Source organism: Limulus polyphemus, unplaced genomic scaffold (assembly GCF_000517525.1).
Source record: "Limulus polyphemus unplaced genomic scaffold, Limulus_polyphemus-2.1.2 Scaffold3521, whole genome shotgun sequence".
Lineage (NCBI taxonomy): Eukaryota > Metazoa > Arthropoda > Merostomata > Xiphosura > Limulidae > Limulus > Limulus polyphemus.
Window position 1 is genome coordinate 71,815 of NW_013669131.1, and position 18,535 is coordinate 90,349.

At 30.6% G+C, this 18,535-nt stretch overlaps 1 protein-coding gene across 1 annotated transcript in view; it reads right to left on the minus strand.

Annotated features, from left to right (window-relative positions):
- LOC106469512 (mitogen-activated protein kinase kinase kinase 12-like) overlaps positions 1 to 18,535 on the minus strand; it is a 27,673-nt gene that overhangs the window by 6,495 nt on the left and 2,643 nt on the right. Inside the window, exons 2-12 of the mRNA XM_022398051.1 lie at positions 17,163 to 17,351; positions 16,437 to 16,466; positions 13,995 to 14,284; positions 12,327 to 12,510; positions 10,936 to 11,127; positions 9,094 to 9,252; positions 8,009 to 8,167; positions 7,216 to 7,324; positions 5,092 to 5,318; positions 3,287 to 3,415; positions 1,622 to 2,393 (exon numbers count right to left, since the gene is read on the minus strand). Coding sequence (XP_022253759.1) covers positions 1,622 to 2,393; positions 3,287 to 3,415; positions 5,092 to 5,318; positions 7,216 to 7,324; positions 8,009 to 8,167; positions 9,094 to 9,252; positions 10,936 to 11,127; positions 12,327 to 12,510; positions 13,995 to 14,284; positions 16,437 to 16,466; positions 17,163 to 17,302 — 2,391 coding nt within the window. The 5' untranslated portion in view covers positions 17,303 to 17,351. The remainder of the gene's footprint in view (positions 1 to 1,621; positions 2,394 to 3,286; positions 3,416 to 5,091; positions 5,319 to 7,215; positions 7,325 to 8,008; positions 8,168 to 9,093; positions 9,253 to 10,935; positions 11,128 to 12,326; positions 12,511 to 13,994; positions 14,285 to 16,436; positions 16,467 to 17,162; positions 17,352 to 18,535) is intronic.

The window sequence follows — 18,535 nt, forward strand, 5'->3', positions numbered from 1 at the left end:
AGAGAGTAGATTTTATTGAATTATCAATGAAAGTGTCTTGCTTTTCTGTTGCAACACTCATGAGATTTTCACTAAAGAAAAACAAACCTTTTTTTACGTTTGTTTTTTGATTGTTTTATATTTGAAACTTACTCCATTTTTTTTTGTAATTTTTATTGGTTAAATCTGAAACACATCATAGATACAAACTCTCGGGTTACTCTTATCAAATAATGGGATTTGACTATCACTCTTAAAATGCACCCATGGAAGAATGTTCTGTTGGAAAAAGAAGTAAACCATGGATTCTCAGATTCACATGTTGGCATGCTAACTACCCTAACCTCAAAAAGTTATATACCTAAGAAGCAACAACTTGATCAAGTCTGCAGCATCTTAAGTAATTTACACTAACACTTTTTCCAAATTTATGCATACGTACCATTTACTTATTTAGTTAAATATTTCATTACAACCTGATGAACAAAATATTACTGTATATGATAGAATTCTTGGCTCGTACGTAATATTTACAATAACTTGTATCAAACTATAAGGAAGAGAGTGAATGGCATTTTAAATTGTGCTGTTCACATTTTTTTTTTGTCTAGGTTTTTCAGTTGTAATATACAATACAAGCTGTGTTCTAGTTCAACTGAAGTAATAATGAACAAATGAAATGGAAAGCTAATTATCTATTCAGGGATCCCACACTTGGATAAAAATGGTTTTCCAGGACACTTCTTGAAACTTTACAGTCTCACATCACACCTCATATCTACCCAATCCTCACATCTTTTCACTCTTATTTAATCAATCACATTTTAATTAAGTTAGTTCTTGAATGAAATGATTAACTGTTATTAAATCAAATAATGAATTTAATAAGTTACGGTCTTTCATGACTTTTACAGAACATTTATGTTTTTCTCCATTTTCAATGACTATTACAGAACTTGAAATTAATCTAAGTTTTTTAGGTTTTCCAAGACACATGGGGACCCTGTTTTTTTGTTAATTCGCTTAACTTGCAGAAGTTACAATACCATTACTCATGTTGTTAATATGTATTCCAGTATGGTAAGATTATGATGCTTGAATTGCCCGACTTATGTACCACACTGTATACTTATCACAAATTTAAGTGCGTACATTCTGTCCACAATGTGATTCACACACGTGCAAAGTTGAGTTTGATCATGGGTACATTAGCCTTTGTATTTTTTAGATATAGCTTATACTGATCAGTAAAATATATATTTATATCAAAAATTGAAGATTTTTTCAAACTAAATATTAAGCAAACCAAACAAGAAGGAATACAGGGTAATATGGAGTGGCTATAAAGCAATACACTAATATGACATACTTGAGAATTGTGCTGTCTGGATAATTATACAGGACTGCTTTTTAACAAAGAGCTTACAATATCCTAACAGCATTAAAAACAATTAATAAAACGGGTTAAATTTGATCCTTTTCCAGTTAACCATTAAAAAACAGATGAACACAAAAGCACAATAAACATTTTTCCTTCATGGCAAAAATGGAAAGAAAACAAATCACAACTTTTGATATGAAGTTCTTTTTGTTTTTACCTGATGCATTTTGAACAGAACGAAAGCGACAATATGACCCTTACCTGCAATGTCTTTTGAGGACCAAGAGACCATGTGTGACCGCTAGTAGCCAGAACGGGTACTGAAACAGCAGTGGGTGACTCATCACTGTCACTGATCATTCTTTTAAACCGCCTACTTGTCTTTGGACTGAGACCTTCCTGTACCGAGGGAAATGACTGTACCGAACCATTACCATTCAACTTGTTATTTGTTCTAGGCTTATTTTCATAATTAATTATCTCTTCTCTTTTGTTCATGTTATCATTATCTGAATTTTCAGGTGACCTTGAATATTTTTCGGGATTTTTTTGTGGATCTGAGGGCTCTAATGAGCCTTCTTGCTCCTCAATTGTAATTTTGTTACTTTCTGGAAAATTGTTCTTGCAACTGCAACATTCTGTATTACTAACTGAACACCTACATATTTTACAAATGGAATTACAGTTATTTTTATTGCTGTAAATTCCAGACTCAATAACACCATCTTTGGCTGGTTGAGTATCAAAGGCTAATGGCTTAGTTACACTGGGGCTGATCAAGTCATTCTCACTCAGGAACTCTCTCCCATCTGTTTGAACTTCACTATCTACCATGCCCTGTTGTTCCTTCCTTGGGCTAGTCTTGGGAGAAGAATTATAGCTCCCAGACCCTGCAAAATGGTATGTACCCGAACCACCATGACTACCGTTTCGACGATGACGAACCCGACGGATCCGAGCCTTAACTGAACAATGACCAGACGATGCCACAAAATTGGAGGTTACAGCATTAAGCTTCTGGGGGCTCTCAGGGCTGTAAACAAATCAAAATTAACATTTCTTTTTAATGAACACACTCTTGGAACATAAATAAAGCAGAGGTGGAAAAAACTGCAGTGGCTGGATCATGGAATACCAAAGATGGTTTATCCAATAACATTTAAAATTCTCACAAGATCAGAAAATTAAGAATTACTTTTAATATATAAACAAATATAATGGATAGGCCCTCTTTTAAATTTAACTAACTTTTCTGTAGATAATAATTTAAAGCATTACTTATCCAGTTTGCCTAATTTTGTTAAACTTTTATACATAGGCTCTCCTTTTACTATGTAAAATATTCTTCCTTTGTGTAACAACAATGTTTATGTATCATGGGGTTTGTAACAATAGGAATGACCACTTGCAAGTCACAATCTCGTACATGGATTAATGTTTAGAATACAACAGGCTTAATTTAACTCATAAGTTTATTACAAAACATGTATGCTTCCGATGAAGGTGTGAAGCCAAAATTTTGAACAAATAAAAAAACTGTGGTTCAAAGTCATTAATAATTTTAAACATAAATAATTAATAAAATCAAGTTCCCTAATGTAAAAGTTAATCTCATTTTTTTAATCAGATGCAAAATGGTAACTTTACCATATAGCTACCATTTTGGTTCTTAGAAGAGAATCAGTTAAATGATAATGTTAACTTTCATAAATATTCTGTAAAGTCTAGCTAAATTATTTCAAATTTAAAAATTGGCTTTTTATGAATGTTATTTTCTGACTCGCTGGTTGATGATACTGGGTCATAACGACTACTTTCAAGCTGGTCATCATCATCATTACCACCCAAATCTCATTAAAATTTCTGGAACGATTACTACTTATGTTCTAGATTATGTTTGTAAAAGCCAAGATCATTCAAACAAACCTCGTCTGTTCTGACGGCAATTTATAACTTCGTTTTTTGTTGAGTCTTTCATGTGCTTTCAGCAATGGCCTTACAATACGCTTCTTATGAGGCTTAATCCCAGAACACTGCTGAATCACTTGTTCCTGCCTATTAACATACATTATAGGATTCTAATGAGTACAGAAAAATATGAATAGTAGTAAAATTGTTTTGAAGGTCATAATAAAAAATATACATTCACTCAATTAGGCCAAGCTTTAGTTTAAATGCATCAAATTATACAGAAGCTGTTCAACCCTTTTCTGTCTGGTTGAGCATCGCAGATATCCCAGGAATTATTTGTTCTCACAGTGAAAATATTTAACAAAACTGTATAACATTTAGTATAAACTTTCTAATTAGTTGCTTTAAAAAACCATAACTTTATCTATTTTTTTTATATATCTTTTAATCGAGGTTTTGAAATTCCAATTTTTGTTGTGAGGGACACAGTTTTGAAAAAAACAACAAAAAAAAACATGGATCCTTTCAGCTAAATTATTTTCTTTCAGTCTTTATCATAAGGTTCCATCTTATACATCCAGTAAGTTTCAACTTGTTTCATATTCTTTAATATAATTCTTTTGATACTTTATTTTTGCCAGTTGAAGCAGTCCCACTTCCAGCTATAAATAATAAAAATATGTTAAAAACTGACAAAGATTTATTAGTGGCCTAGGGCCTTACTTTTCAAATTGTGTCACTGTTAACTTTATCAGGTTAGGTTTGCAAAAATTATGCTGGGTCAAAATGAACTTAACATCTAATAAGTATAGTTTGTTTTCAATAAGCAAGTTATTCAACTTGTATTTAACAATAATATTCAATAAAAAAGGATCTAAGTCATCAGAGTAGTTTGCTCTAACTAAGCTCACCTGATTACCGTCATGGAAAAACATTCCGGAGCTTTGAAACAAATATCATTTAACATGAAACCAATTTTAGGGACAAAAATAATGTCAAAAGAAAGTATAGAAAACTTATTAGATCTGTTACTTGTTCCAAAGTGTTAAAAATTCAAATAAGAATACTTTGTTCATCACTACAAGAGCTCCAGACAGTCAATATGTGGACAGAGTGAAAGTTACTGCTGGAATCACTTTATTTGATCTATATTGATATTGAAATATTAGAGTTTTATATATTCCACTTCTTTTAACCATTGGCTCTAGCTATTTTCAAAACTGAGCATCATTAGTAATTCTTCAGACCACACGCTGCGGCACGATAAAAGGATGGGAATGAAGAATATACTTGTAAAACCATCGACAGACGAAGAAAATCATAAGAAAACCAAGATATGATTTATATTTCCATGGGATGATAGTTTCTCAGCAACCATAAAACTATACCATGAAAAGTAGACTGAAAAATTCTAAAAAAAAAATCTATAAAACTAATGTTTACAGGCAAGACTTGTCAGAAGTGTGCAAAAATTAAAGTTGGATCTTTTTTTTCCCCTTTGTGAATTACATTAAATAAATGTTATATAATTATACAATATCAATTATAAAATACTTTGGAGTAAAACAATGTTCAAAAAATAAGAAATACAAACACAATTTTCTCCATAAATTTTGAAATTTGACATGCAGGTTTGCACCTGACATGTAAAAGTTGCACACAGATAATGATAAGGTTAAACGGATATGACATTGAATAAATTCAACATGCAAGGGAATAGACATTTCCACAGAATTTTCATTTTAAACATAAATAAACCTGTATGTTATATATATATATATATATATACAAAAAAAAATCAAATATTTTTAAGTACTTACTTCAAAAGGTCCTTTTCTCTTTGCTCTAGTTGCAATAAACAAGCAGCTAACTCCATATACAGATTATTGGCACGTTCTAATTTACGCTCATAATGCTCACGAATATCTTGGGCATGTCGTAATTCATCTCTTCTTCTTTGCACAAGGTCTTTCTCTACGTGAGAAATGTGATTTCCATCCTGTTTAATTTCATTCATGTACTGCTTTATTTCCTCTTTCCAAGAAGCCTGATAATAAGAAACAAAAGTTCAATGCAATGTGATGAATTATACCAAAACAAAAAAATTAGTTTACCAAAGAATTCACAAAAAGACTCATCAAAATGTAAAAAGCAAGTGCAAAGATAGAGAACTTTCTGAATATATAGAAATGTAAACATGCTACATTACTCAATTATATTTACACAAGAAATGAAAGAGCAATAGAAATCAGTAAGATAATTTCCTCAACATCTAGCAACAACAATAATAAAAATCACTCTTTCAACCATGACACAATACTTTCCCCTCAACATCTAGCAACAACAACAAGAAAATCACTCTTTCAACCATGACACAATACTTTCCCCTCAACATCTAGCAACAACAACAAGAAAATCACTCTTTCAACCATGACAAAATACTTTCCCCTCAACATCTAGCAAGAACAACAAGAAAATCACTCTTTCAACCATGACATAATACTTTCCCCTCAACATCTAGCAGCAACAACAAGAAAATCACTCTTTCAACCATGACACAATCATTTCTCCTTGACATCTAGCAACAACAACAAGAAAATCACTCTTTCAACCATGACACAATCATTTCTCCTTGACATCTAGTAACAATATTATTAAAATCAACTAGGATGTAATCCTTTCTAAGTCAGTTTTTAACACATATCATGTCACGGTCTCCTGGGATGTAAAAGCAATTGTAAATAGCAAACTAATCAAAGTAAATAATATTGCTCTACTGCTTTATTAGCAGCTCAAATCTGCACAGAGGATAACTGGAGTGTAAAAGCAACAGTAGGGTATGAGCCAGTTTAGTGCATTACTTCAGTAAAAGCATAAGTCAGTTAATGCTATATCCTGATGAAGACACAAGTTAATTAAATGCTCTATCTTGATGAAGATGCAAGCAGAAACATTGGTAGTTTTTTGTAGAGATTAGTTTTTAACTAAATTACTTACATACTCATGCATTACTGTAAAACTGATACTAATAAATGGTTATTTCAAACTTTACTAAATGGCCGATTATAAATTGACCTCTAATGCTGTAACGTTTTTTTTTCTAAAGGACACATTTATTTTACCAGGTGTAATAAGTAAACCGAAGTCAGTATACTAAATTATGCTTAAAGTGATTCTGTATTTTCCTTTTCTTTTTCACAACAACAAAAACTACCATTGTCATAAATTACAGTGTTAATTTTAAAATAGCTTTCAATGATTCAAAGAGCCTTAATCAAACAGCATAACTCTTGATTAGCCATTGTTGTTACTCATGCTCAAGATGTAAGCTACAAGTTTTTGTATAATGACAATAATAACATTTTAAATTTTCAAAAGAAATGTAATACTTCAACATGAATTATTGTGATTTTGAGTGTTCTTAATGTACACTGAAGAACCATTATCATACTTAAATAACCATACAAGAGTATACATCAAAATATAAAACTTAATATATTTTAGTTTCACTTATTTCATACATAATGGTTTCATTCAGAGAACACAACTATTGTAATTCAGGTGAACTCATCTTTGACAAAATATTGAGAAAAATGAGCTAAAATAAAATAAATTATATTTCCTGAAGCACAGTCATGCATATCTATTGAAGTATACAATGAATTGTAGTGATAAGTGTAGGAACTTAACAGTTACTGGCATTTACAATGAATATTGTTGACGTTATCCTCAACTTTACTGTGAGAAAATTGTGAAAAGATATAAAATAATTTTAGAGATAAAAAAACTAATCTTGAATTTGAGAATTAACTTATCACTACAATTATTAAATAATAAACAATGAAAATATAAACTTGTTTTAAAATTGGAATATTTAATGTCTCTACAGCAATGTAGTATTCATTAAAAATTGATTATGTTAATTTAAACAATGCTTTCATCACCTGGGTTTTAAAATATTTTTCTTTTGGTGTGCTCAAGATCTCCACTGCTGCTATATCCAGATGCATCAAGATGTGTCGAAACGAGGGCCGATTCCGAGGCTTGGCACTCCTGAAGCACAAAATTTGTTCTCTGTCAACATTCTAATACAGTTTTTTTTTTTAAGTCCAAGTACATATTAATTCAAATAACTGATAATTTCATTTAATCTCTGTTTAGTACCTAATATAAAACTCAAGCTTATTTCAAACATTTACAAAAAAAGTAAAAAAAAGAGACATGGGTTATGTATAATCTAATTCACAAAAGCAAAATAAAAAATAAAAGTCAATAAATAAATACGCTGCTCAAAATGTTTAATACAGTTAATATATAACACTGTAGTAACATTTTATCTGAAAACTGTACAGGTACAACAGTCATAATTCTAAGTTTTGGCTTTAATATTTTTCATGTTTAATTTGTTATACAACACAGTTTACACACAGCCAATACAGTACAAAACTGAAAGGTTTCCAAGAGTTATAAAAGAGTTACTTCAAGACCAAAAAATATTTAATTTTTACTTATAAATAAGACAAAATTATGAGTTTTTATGAGAATATCAGTGTATATTAAATCCTGGTTAAGTAGTTAGCACACAGGATCGTCTACAAAAGTTGTAATATTTTTAAAACGAGACCCAAAACTCGAGCACTTTCGAATAGCTGACTATTCTTCTTCAGGAAAATAAAGAAGAATAGTGTATATTAAAAAAAATGCCTTTGATTTGATTGCCATAAATCTTTCCCTTACCAACACTGCTTCATAAGCAGCATGAAGCCTTCCGGACAAGTTGTAGGAATAGGAAGACGAAGACTATTGTTGCCAACACCCCATATAACAGCCGAGGAATCAACATCTCTGTATGGTGTTTCGCAGGTCAATAATTCCCACATTACTACTCCAAAAGACCTAAAAACAAGTGTTGACAATTGTTTTGTAAAATGGAGTATGTTTCAATTTTTCTACACTTCCAAAAATGTATCTTTCGGATAGTTCTTAATAGTTTTTAGAAGATGGAGGTTAGGCCATATCTAGAATGATTTAGGATGTCTAATACCAACTTTTGTGGAAATTTATAATACTTATCAATATCATATGCCTGCTAAAGTCAAATATCAACAAAGTTTTTTTACACTTAAATAAAAATGCTGTTCATTTAAACAATGATGAATTTGAACAGTTTCAATAATTCAGGTTTTAAATACAAAAAATTTATACTTATAAACCCTGAAAGATATTCATATTACTAGTATTTGGGCCAAATTTGTTTTATCCCATTTAAACAAAACCAACACCAAAACTCATATGACTCTTCATATCCATTATTTAATGAGTTCTTTAAATAGATATCTGAATGGGTAATAAATGCCTAGGCAAGTTAAAAATGTGAAATATTTTATTACTGATGTCAGTAAAAATATAAAAAAAATTTTACTTGCTATTGTACAAGTGTTAAGTGTGTTTTGTTAGTTAAAACAAATTAACAGGTTTTTAGGAACTAATCCAAATTTACAAAATAAAATCTTCTACTCACTTTTTCCACTATAAAGTATTGGAACAGGCAACGTTTTTTAGTTAGTTGATTATAAAGTGAAGCATATTTCTGGCATGGAAATATGACAAAATAAAGCTAAAAACCTGAACATTCTAGTGGAAACAGAACCTTTTCAATATTACAAAAATAACTTAATTTGTTAAGACATTTTTATGAAAGGCATTACATTTTCTCATTATATTTCTTAAGTAAAAAGTAACAAAAGTTTACTATCCAACTCTACTTTAAATGCATCTCAAAGGACATTTTTAAAATTTAAAAATGAGAGAAAATTACTGACCATATATCCACCTTTTCTGAGCAGGGTTCATTACGAATAATTTCTGGAGCCATCCAAGCTACAGTACCAGCAAATGACATTCTTGTACTTATTTCATTCCACTGTCTACACGTTCCAAAATCTGATATCTTCAGGATTCCATTAAGGCTTATAAGGACACTAATGATGAAAAATGATCATTATTACTTTACTGACAACCAGATATATTATCAGTTTTTATCATAGTGATTAAAGATTATTACCAAATAAACAAAAAAGGACAGATCACCCACCCATGTTTAGATAAACCAATAAGATCTTGTGTGTTACAATTTGTCAAAACAATTACTAACACAATGATGTTCGTTAAATACCATCTGAAACAGTGAGAGACCTTACACACTCTTACAAACTTCACAGTGAGAGACCTTACACCTGGATTAGCCATCCTCATGTTGTGATTTTGTTGAAAATAATCCATAGCTGACTTTGAAAATAAGTTCTTCAACGTACTGAATAAAAATAAAACCTGATCTCTAAGTTGATGACTTATTTTATATTAGTAGTTCCATCAAGCAGGAGTTTTAAAAATAAATCAATTCAGAATCTCTCATTTTTGAAAAAGCGAAGTTTGTAAGAGTGTGTAAGGTCTCTCACTGTGAAGTTTGTAAGAGTTGTCCCCTCTTCTTCTTCATTACATCTTCATGAAATACTTTAAAAATAAATTATAATTATTACTTTTATTTTCCATGAACTTGTACAAGCTACTACTCTTTCTTTAAATACAAATTCTGTTTGAAACTACTCCAATCTCAAAACTATCTAAGCCACTATGCCACATCAATGCCTGATTGTTGTTCACATTGTAAAGAAAGTGGATTGACAACACCTTTAAGTATAATCTACATTAGTTATACGTAAACACAACAAACATCTAGAGCATGGAACTAACCTGCTATATATAATTGATTTGATTATTGTACTTTTGAAATGTGTTTCAGAAAAAAAAAAGGTTTTATCAATGAGCCTATATTATGTATCACAAAGTAATATTGTACTTAATAATCTGTGTTATTATTCCACATTCACATGAAATCATGTTCTAAGGACATTTTTCAAAAGTTTCAATTCAAGAGTATTATTCACCGAACAGCATAAATAATTACAGCTTAAAAATTTCCTTCATTACACTACAACCAAGTCACTTATTATCATTCCAGATGTCTTCATGTGTGGGTCACACACACTGATTTCATGTTATGGTTTTGTACTTTCTTATTACTGGACACACTGACGAATAAATTATAGTGAAATCAGCTCCACAAAATGGGAAATGTTCAGATCTATAAAGAGTAAGTTTATTTATGCTCAACGATGCTAGATAATTTCTCCATTTCTTACATCAACAGTAACCATTTGAAAGTTTTTCTCTTGTTGGCTAGTACATCAGAAACTTCTAGTTTACAATTTTGTTTTTTTCCTTTTTTTCAAACAGGTTTTTAAGATACGAGTCCTCATTTAAATCAAGATCGATACATTTATTTCAAAATATTTCTATGGCTCATTCACAGTTTCCATGCCCACATTTATTGGGCAGAGCAGCTTTAAAATAATGATCGCTCTTGGATACCATGGATTTCAGTGTCAAAACAAAGAAATGTATATTAGTCTCCAACCACATTGTTTGGTTCTAAGATTTTTCATGACTTTTTAATGACAATATGAATCCTATAGACTTAGTGATTATTTAATTACAATTTTTTTAAATTGGGAATATAGTTTGAAAAAATCAAAATATCAAGAAAAAAACAACACAATAAGCAGGATAATAAACATGATGGTGGTTAACGTGTAATCACATACTTTGGGGACTTCAAATCTCGATGAATGATCCTATAAGAATGTAGATAGTTCATTCCAGATGCAATCTGTTTACCCCATTCAACCACTGTGGGTGGTGAAATCTCTTGGCCATTTTTCAACATGTCGTAAAGTTGCCCGTACGGACAGTATTCCATCACAATACAGTAACACGGAGCTTGTGTACAAACTCCTCTGCAGAAAAAGAAATACGAATAGTAAAGTTATGTAGTGATACTTCAGTATTCCATCACAATACAGTAACACGGAGCTTGTGTACAAACTCCTCTGCAGAAAAAGAAATACGAATAGTAAAGTTATGTAGTGATTTTATGTTGATTTATTTAAATCTTGTTTGATCACTTATAATCATCAGAGAAGTTTCTTTCTGTCAAAAATTTATAATATTGAATTTTAAAGAAAAAAGATAGCTATTTGAGTAACTTAATAATACAAACATTTTTATCCTAAGTAGAATGAAAATAAAGTCCAAGAAAATAAAAAACTGAAACCAAGAAATATTTAAAAATGTGACCTTGTTCACAATACAGGTGCTACAACTACATAAGCTACTACATCTTAAATTTTACAAGTTTCAATTTTCACTTCTTTGCTTACTAAGGAAAGACTTGTGCATGATTCATCAGCTATACTAACCTGTTCTTATGGTCTGACTCTGTCCACTGCCACTTTTTTTTTAATGGAAGTGCTAATCCTCAGAGTTTTTAACAACACAAATATGTCTAAGATGTACTGAGAAGTTGGAAATGTTTTTGAAGAAGTTAAAACTGAGACCAGAAAGGCTACAAACCATGACTCTGCTTACACCATGAGTTCCAATTTTCACAGAAACTGGCACCATTTTATGCTCCAAAATAAATGTTATTAACTATCTAGCTGTTGAAAGAAAGTACTCAAGAGTTTCCAGGTGTCTCTAACTACAGAATCTTCACTTTTCTCAAATACTGTGTTTTTGTTAATGTTTTGTATTAATCAGTAGCTAAGGTACAATTGACTGAAATATATTTTTTTATAATGTACACTTCAGATTACCTTTAAAAAACTAACCTTTTCAAGCTTATTGTACAACAGATTTTTAAAATCATAATGAGGATTTTAACTGAAACAGGTTTAGTATTTAAAAATGAAACAGCAATTTTATTAAGGTTTACGAACATTCACAAAACTAAGAAAGCAAAATACTTTGAAGAAAATCTAATAAGCCTGAAAATATAATCTAAAAAAGAAACAGAATTTAGGAAAAGTGATTTTCGTACATGCTGAAAACCAAAAGACCCAGAAAGATTATGATAAAGATTCTTAAAATATGCATTTCTATACTGAATCCAAACTAAAACTAATCTTGTTTGAACTTTAAAAGGTATATAACTTACTTGATTGACACAACATTGGGATGATTGAGTCTACGAAGGTGTTTAATATCTGTCTCTGACTTTTCACGTACTTTCTTTACAGCAACCATATCATTATTCAAACGACCTAGAAAAACAGCACCCTGTGCTCCACTACCCAGCCATTGCAAGTCCCTTATGTTCTCAAATGGAATTTCCCACTCATCTGTAAGAAAAAAAGAACAAGTATGCTATGATTGCAATTCACTTTTTATGTGATGTTTACATCTTTGCAATGATTTATTAATGTTACAGCCAAAAATATTGATAACAGTCAGGGTACCTAACTAATGAAACAATGCATTCTAATCTTTAGAAGTAGAAATGCAAGAAAGGCATATTTACCATGTTGTTCTGATTTTATGATGATTTTTTTTTTAAGATTTGAAAAATACAACTTGCATTATATTTGCACACTATGCTCTGAGCCAAGTTGACACGTTCAGTTGAAGCTGTTGTAAAATAGCACACATTTAGTTTAATTTTATGTACACAGGCATTGTCCGTTGGACTGAGCTCAAACTCAAGAATTAACAATTACAATAATGTAAAATGTTTTTGTGGATTACCATATCATAACATAAATCTGGAATTTTGGATTACAACAAACTATCAGAGATTTACTGGATCAGAAAATTGTATTATTGAGACCCCCCCTAATGGTGCATAAAGAAATGTTTATTTTTTCCATTCTTTGTTGAATTTGTCTTATCTGCTTTATAGTACTATCTTATTAATGCATCTACTGTGCATTTTATTATATTAAAAAAAACAAGTTTTTTGTTTTGGAAAAGTAAGGCCGCCTTAAATTTGGGTCAGTATGGTTATGCTGGTTATGCTCATTAGTAGGTTGATATTTTAGTTTCACTCGAAATAGATAGCCTGCTCTGACTGGAATTTAATCTATAATAATAAAAAAGGCATGTCTGTGGGTGCATGACCACCATAGCTTCAAGAGAAAAGAACCTAAAAACCTGAAATTTTGTACCCATACTAAGTGGACCCTGAGGGTGTACACCTGGGTATTATTATTACTTAACTGGCTTATTTATTAATTTCTTTAAATCATACCAACATTTACTACACTCACAAGATTACACGACAAACTGTAATGTAGGAAAAAAATGAAACAAAAAGGTTGTGATTAATTCAAATAAACCAAAAGAAGCTCCATACTGATATAGTCTTCTAGAATATATCAATCTAATAACCCAAGCAAAGCCAGATACTTTTGCTAGTATTACTATTAATTCTATTATTTCAGAACTATAAAAATGTGAGGAATATTTGGCACCATTAACTTAAGATATGAATTTATGACTAACCTTAACCTCTTAAACTGGATGAACTTCTTTAGGCATTATTGAGATTATGACCAAACTGTCAATAACAGCAAAAATTCCAAACTGATGACTCAATGCAATGTAATCATAAGTTTTTATTTTTTGATATTGTATCCTCCCAGACTGGTACATTAACACATGCATTCTTCTAGTTAGACCAGTACATTATTAATTAGGCTAACTTCTGATAAGTTCTGATCAATTTAAGTAGCTTGCTTTGATCTGATAATGGTATGTAGTATACTACATGTAGAATGACAAATAACTACTTGAAAATACATGCAAGTAAGATGGATTAATTTCTTACCTTTATTGTCACTGTTACCAGACTTTCCTAAAATGTTCCACACTGGTTTTAAACACCCTAGTAGACCATCAAACCATCCAGCAGATCGACTAGTTCTGTCACGAAATTCAATACAGCTGTCTTTTCCACTAGGCTGTGTTTGATCTTTTCCAGAACTTGTTAAGCTATGGCAACTAAGTGACCGAGGGGGACACTTGTTCTCTACACTGGGACTTAATACTTCTAGAGGTGATTTGGAATGTTGAATTTCCACACTCAGTTGAGTGAGTTCTTCTTGGATACACAGCATACTGTAGAAAAAAGGAAAGCTTTCACAATTCAGATCTCAAGAAAAAGTCAAAACTGTTTGTATTTTTTCTAGAAAACTTGGTACTAAACAGGGTTTATTTAAGCCTATTTTATTGTGCTACTTTACTGAACTTTAATTCCTATTGTAATTTAAAATATTTTAAAAACATTTACTTAAACAGTTACACACTATGCTACTAAAAATGGTGATTAGCTTGGAACATGAAAATTGGCCATTTTGGCTAAAGTATCCAAAATATTTTGATTACAGTCACAAAACTAAAAGATCATGAGTAAACACAGCTTATAATAAATCCGAGTTGTATTTTGGTTTATATTTCCTCATATTTAACCCTATTATTACAAACAGAGATCTAATACATTTCAAACATTTTTCTAAACTATTTATTTACCAAATTTCTTGTGGATCCACAACTCTATTGATTAAAGGGTTTAAGATTGAAGTTAATCCCACTAAATACTGCAGGGATCACTTATGTATCTTATACAGAAAATGAGTGACTTCACTTAGTTCATGGACAGTATAAAAAATACATCAGTAATCTGAGAACTGTCACTCAATTTATTTGGTCTGTTCTTTACAGTGAGTGTTGTAACAGTCAGAATCATAAACATACTCAACATGATGCAAAAGTGGATGATAAAAAATCAAACTATCAGGTAATTTGAGGGCTAAGTAAGATATAAAGCTGAGACACTATTCTCACAGTTTATAACCAGTCAATTACAAGAAAACCTGAGACAATAAAGTTAACCTTTCTCAAAATCATTTATACTATATGACATTTCTAGTTGGCAGAGTTTGACCATACGCCTTCAGTAAAATTTACAAAATAGTCAAATATTAATTTATAAACAGCTAAAACATGGACTACAAAATAAGGCAATAGCAAAACAGTTTTTTTTCAGAATGGTGTCTATCGTTAGAAAATGAAAGAAGGAAAGAAAACCTTACCAAAAGTAAATAGTTATAACTGTATAATGAACATCTAAAAAACTAGTTTTTTTAGAATATTAATATTTATTTAGTTTCCTAACTTTACATATTTTAATTAATGTATACATAAAACTTCACATTGTACTACCTAGCTCTCTAGCCACTCAATATATTAAACTCTTGTTCATAACTTTGAACTTTACTGGTAACAGTTTACACAGTTGACAATAACTAAGAAAGCACTTGTAAAAAAAAATCATTTTTGATTAAAATATAACAGTAGAACAGAAAATTAGTTAATACGTTAAGGCTCAACCACAAAATCCCTGAAAACATTATCAACTGTACCTGCATATAAAATTCATGTCCATTATAGTTACACTTAAGGTGTGTGATTTACTAATATTGCAACTATAGATTCTACACAATTTTTGATTCATTAATTATCACCATTATCTTTACTAATAATACAGTAATATTTAGAGCAATGGATTCAGTAATAACAATTATAACACAAGATAGGGTTAATATAAAAATAAGTATTCTAGGGTGATATATCATGCTATAATACTGTGGGTTTTGTGAGTCCATAAAGCTTGTTTTTTATGCAAATAAGCACTGACCTGAAAAAGTTACTTCACTAACACATTCAAGGCCAACTATTGTTATTGCTGTAAGCTATATTTTTATGTTGTAATTTGTTAGATAGCAGATACAGTATGCTTAGAAAGTTTGCAAGATGTGAGATCATGATTTTTCTGTTATATTTGAACACAGATTATAAATAAAACAGAATCTGTGAAGTGTCGTTAGATTAGTTAGAGAATGAATTGAGAAATAGTCAAGAAGAGTCATTTTAAAAATACAGAAAATAAAACAGTCAGTGTGATAGTCATGACTATTACTTTATAAAAGTAAATTTATTGTTTTACATTAGTTAAAGTCACATTTGTAAAATAGGCTTACAGCAATTTATGGCAGTGTACAAGAGTTTAAATTTGAAGAAATGTTAAAGGAGAAAATAAGGAAACTTATTAGCATTATGTGAGCTGGACATTGAATTATTTTCACCAGATAATTTAAAAGAACTGGCCAATGAAAGAATTATGCAAATACGTTATAATCTCAAGTGAAGAATAAAAACATTCCTATAATTATGTGAATGGTAAGAAAGTTATCAAATTGACATAACATACCCTTTCTCAAAGTAATCCTCCTTGTCAGTACTGTTAGTAAGAAAACATCCACTTGTTGTTAATATTTTACTTATGAAACATTTTTACAAAATACAGGTCACATAGCTGACAGTCACAAATTAGATCAAAAAAATTTCAAACTCTGCTTTTCATCTAGTCATTATTGGAAATAATCAAAACATAATATTATGTAATTAGGTCACAAAACAAGTAAACCAGTTCAAGAAAACTACTTGTACAATTTTACAAATCAAACCAATTGAGTACCTCAGTCACTGTGGTGAAACAAGTTCTCCTTGACTCGTGTTTTTTGTACGACTTTATTACGTTATAGTGAAATGTTTTGTCACTGTTACATAATTTTAGAAACTGGTACTTTAATATTAATAAATGACAACCATGTGTATTCAGTCTACATTAACTTACAATTAGATCTTTCTTAACAAACATAAAGAGGCAATTTGAAAAACAAATTTACTCTCTGTAAATACAAGTCGCATGCATGAAGTTCAGTAAATATTTTTATTAAGAATCATATTTTAAATTTATTAAAGGGCCACCTTCATCCAAAGTATACGTGACCATAAATTTAAAAGAATTTATTTCATAGTAAATGCATACACAAATGTACTGTATACGCTAAACAAAAAGAAAAGTTCCGAGTGATGCTACACTCCATCTTTAAGTCTTTAAAAAAAAAAAGGGTTTAATAATCAAATTCTTTACCTCGTTCCAAAATCATCCTTGTCTGTACTACTAAACATAATACCAAGTGAAGCAGGTGATGAGTGACTCCCACCAATATCTTCACTAGGTGGACTTTCAGCTTTTATTGAACCCACCATGCTAGAAACTGGTGTGTGCATCTTGATGGTTAGTCCCAACGACCCCTTCAGATTCCTCCCCACTACATTGCTGGAGAAAAGAAAAAAAAAAACACACTTAAAATAGATTTACCACTGAACAGGTTCTCTTTCTACAGAATTAAAAGGTATACCTGCAATGGGAAGTGAAATAATGAAGATGTTTACATGATGAGGGCTCTCTCATTACATTATTTGTAGTAGGAAGCAAACAAAGGCTTGGACTACAACTTGTTAATCAGGTACTAACATTATACAGCTCATAGACAGTTTAGTTGCTGGTATCGAGGGACATTCTCTTTTTGGAAAGCATGTAGAAGTTAATGGTGTTGAAAACCATAACAAGAGATGCTTAATTAAAGACTAGAAAGAACTCCTTCAGAGACTTATTCCCTCGGTTTACATGCAGGAATGAGTTACTTTAAAAGGATCCAAAACTTAAATGAATGACTATCTGGGATATGCTTAAAAACATGAGCTGGTTAGACCTGTGGGATAGTTTTCTGGGTAATGGTGAAATATGTGCTAGAGATGGCCTCCACTTAAGCAGGTTAGGCAGTAAGGTGTTATAGTTAATTAATAGTGATAGACTTATCAAAATGGGGAAGGTGGAGTAGTTCTCCATGAGCTGTGGAGAAATGTTTTATTGAGATCACAGTTGTTACTAAAAAGGATTATGATGCCACAATTATGGAAAACTAATTTTAGATGGAACACCTTGGATCTAATAAAATCAAGTGGAAGGTTCGAGGTGTTTCTCGGAATGATTACAGTGATTCTAGCATATAGTCTGACAGTCAACTAATAAGGAAGGGAATATCAATTTACAGTTATTGTTAACCACTAATGAGGACTTGGTTACAAGGGTTAAATTGGGGGAACATTTGGGAAAATATCATTGCATAATTAAATTTGAAATTTTGTTTCACGTTAAGATCAGGAAAAATAATTTTAGTTTCTTATTTCCACAAAACCAATTTTGAGCCCATGAGACAAGATTTATTGTTAATGGATCAGGAATAAGTTAACAAGTGATTTGGAGAAGAAACAGGAAAGTTTATACAAAAATTAAGTACTTTTAATTAAAGGTCAACATATTCCTAAAAATAGAATAAAGGATAATGGGAATGATCATATATAATTTATTATTAAGGAAAAAATCAAGGATAAGTATCATAAGTTAAGAAGTTTATATATATATATATATATATATATATATATAATTAAAGTGGTACA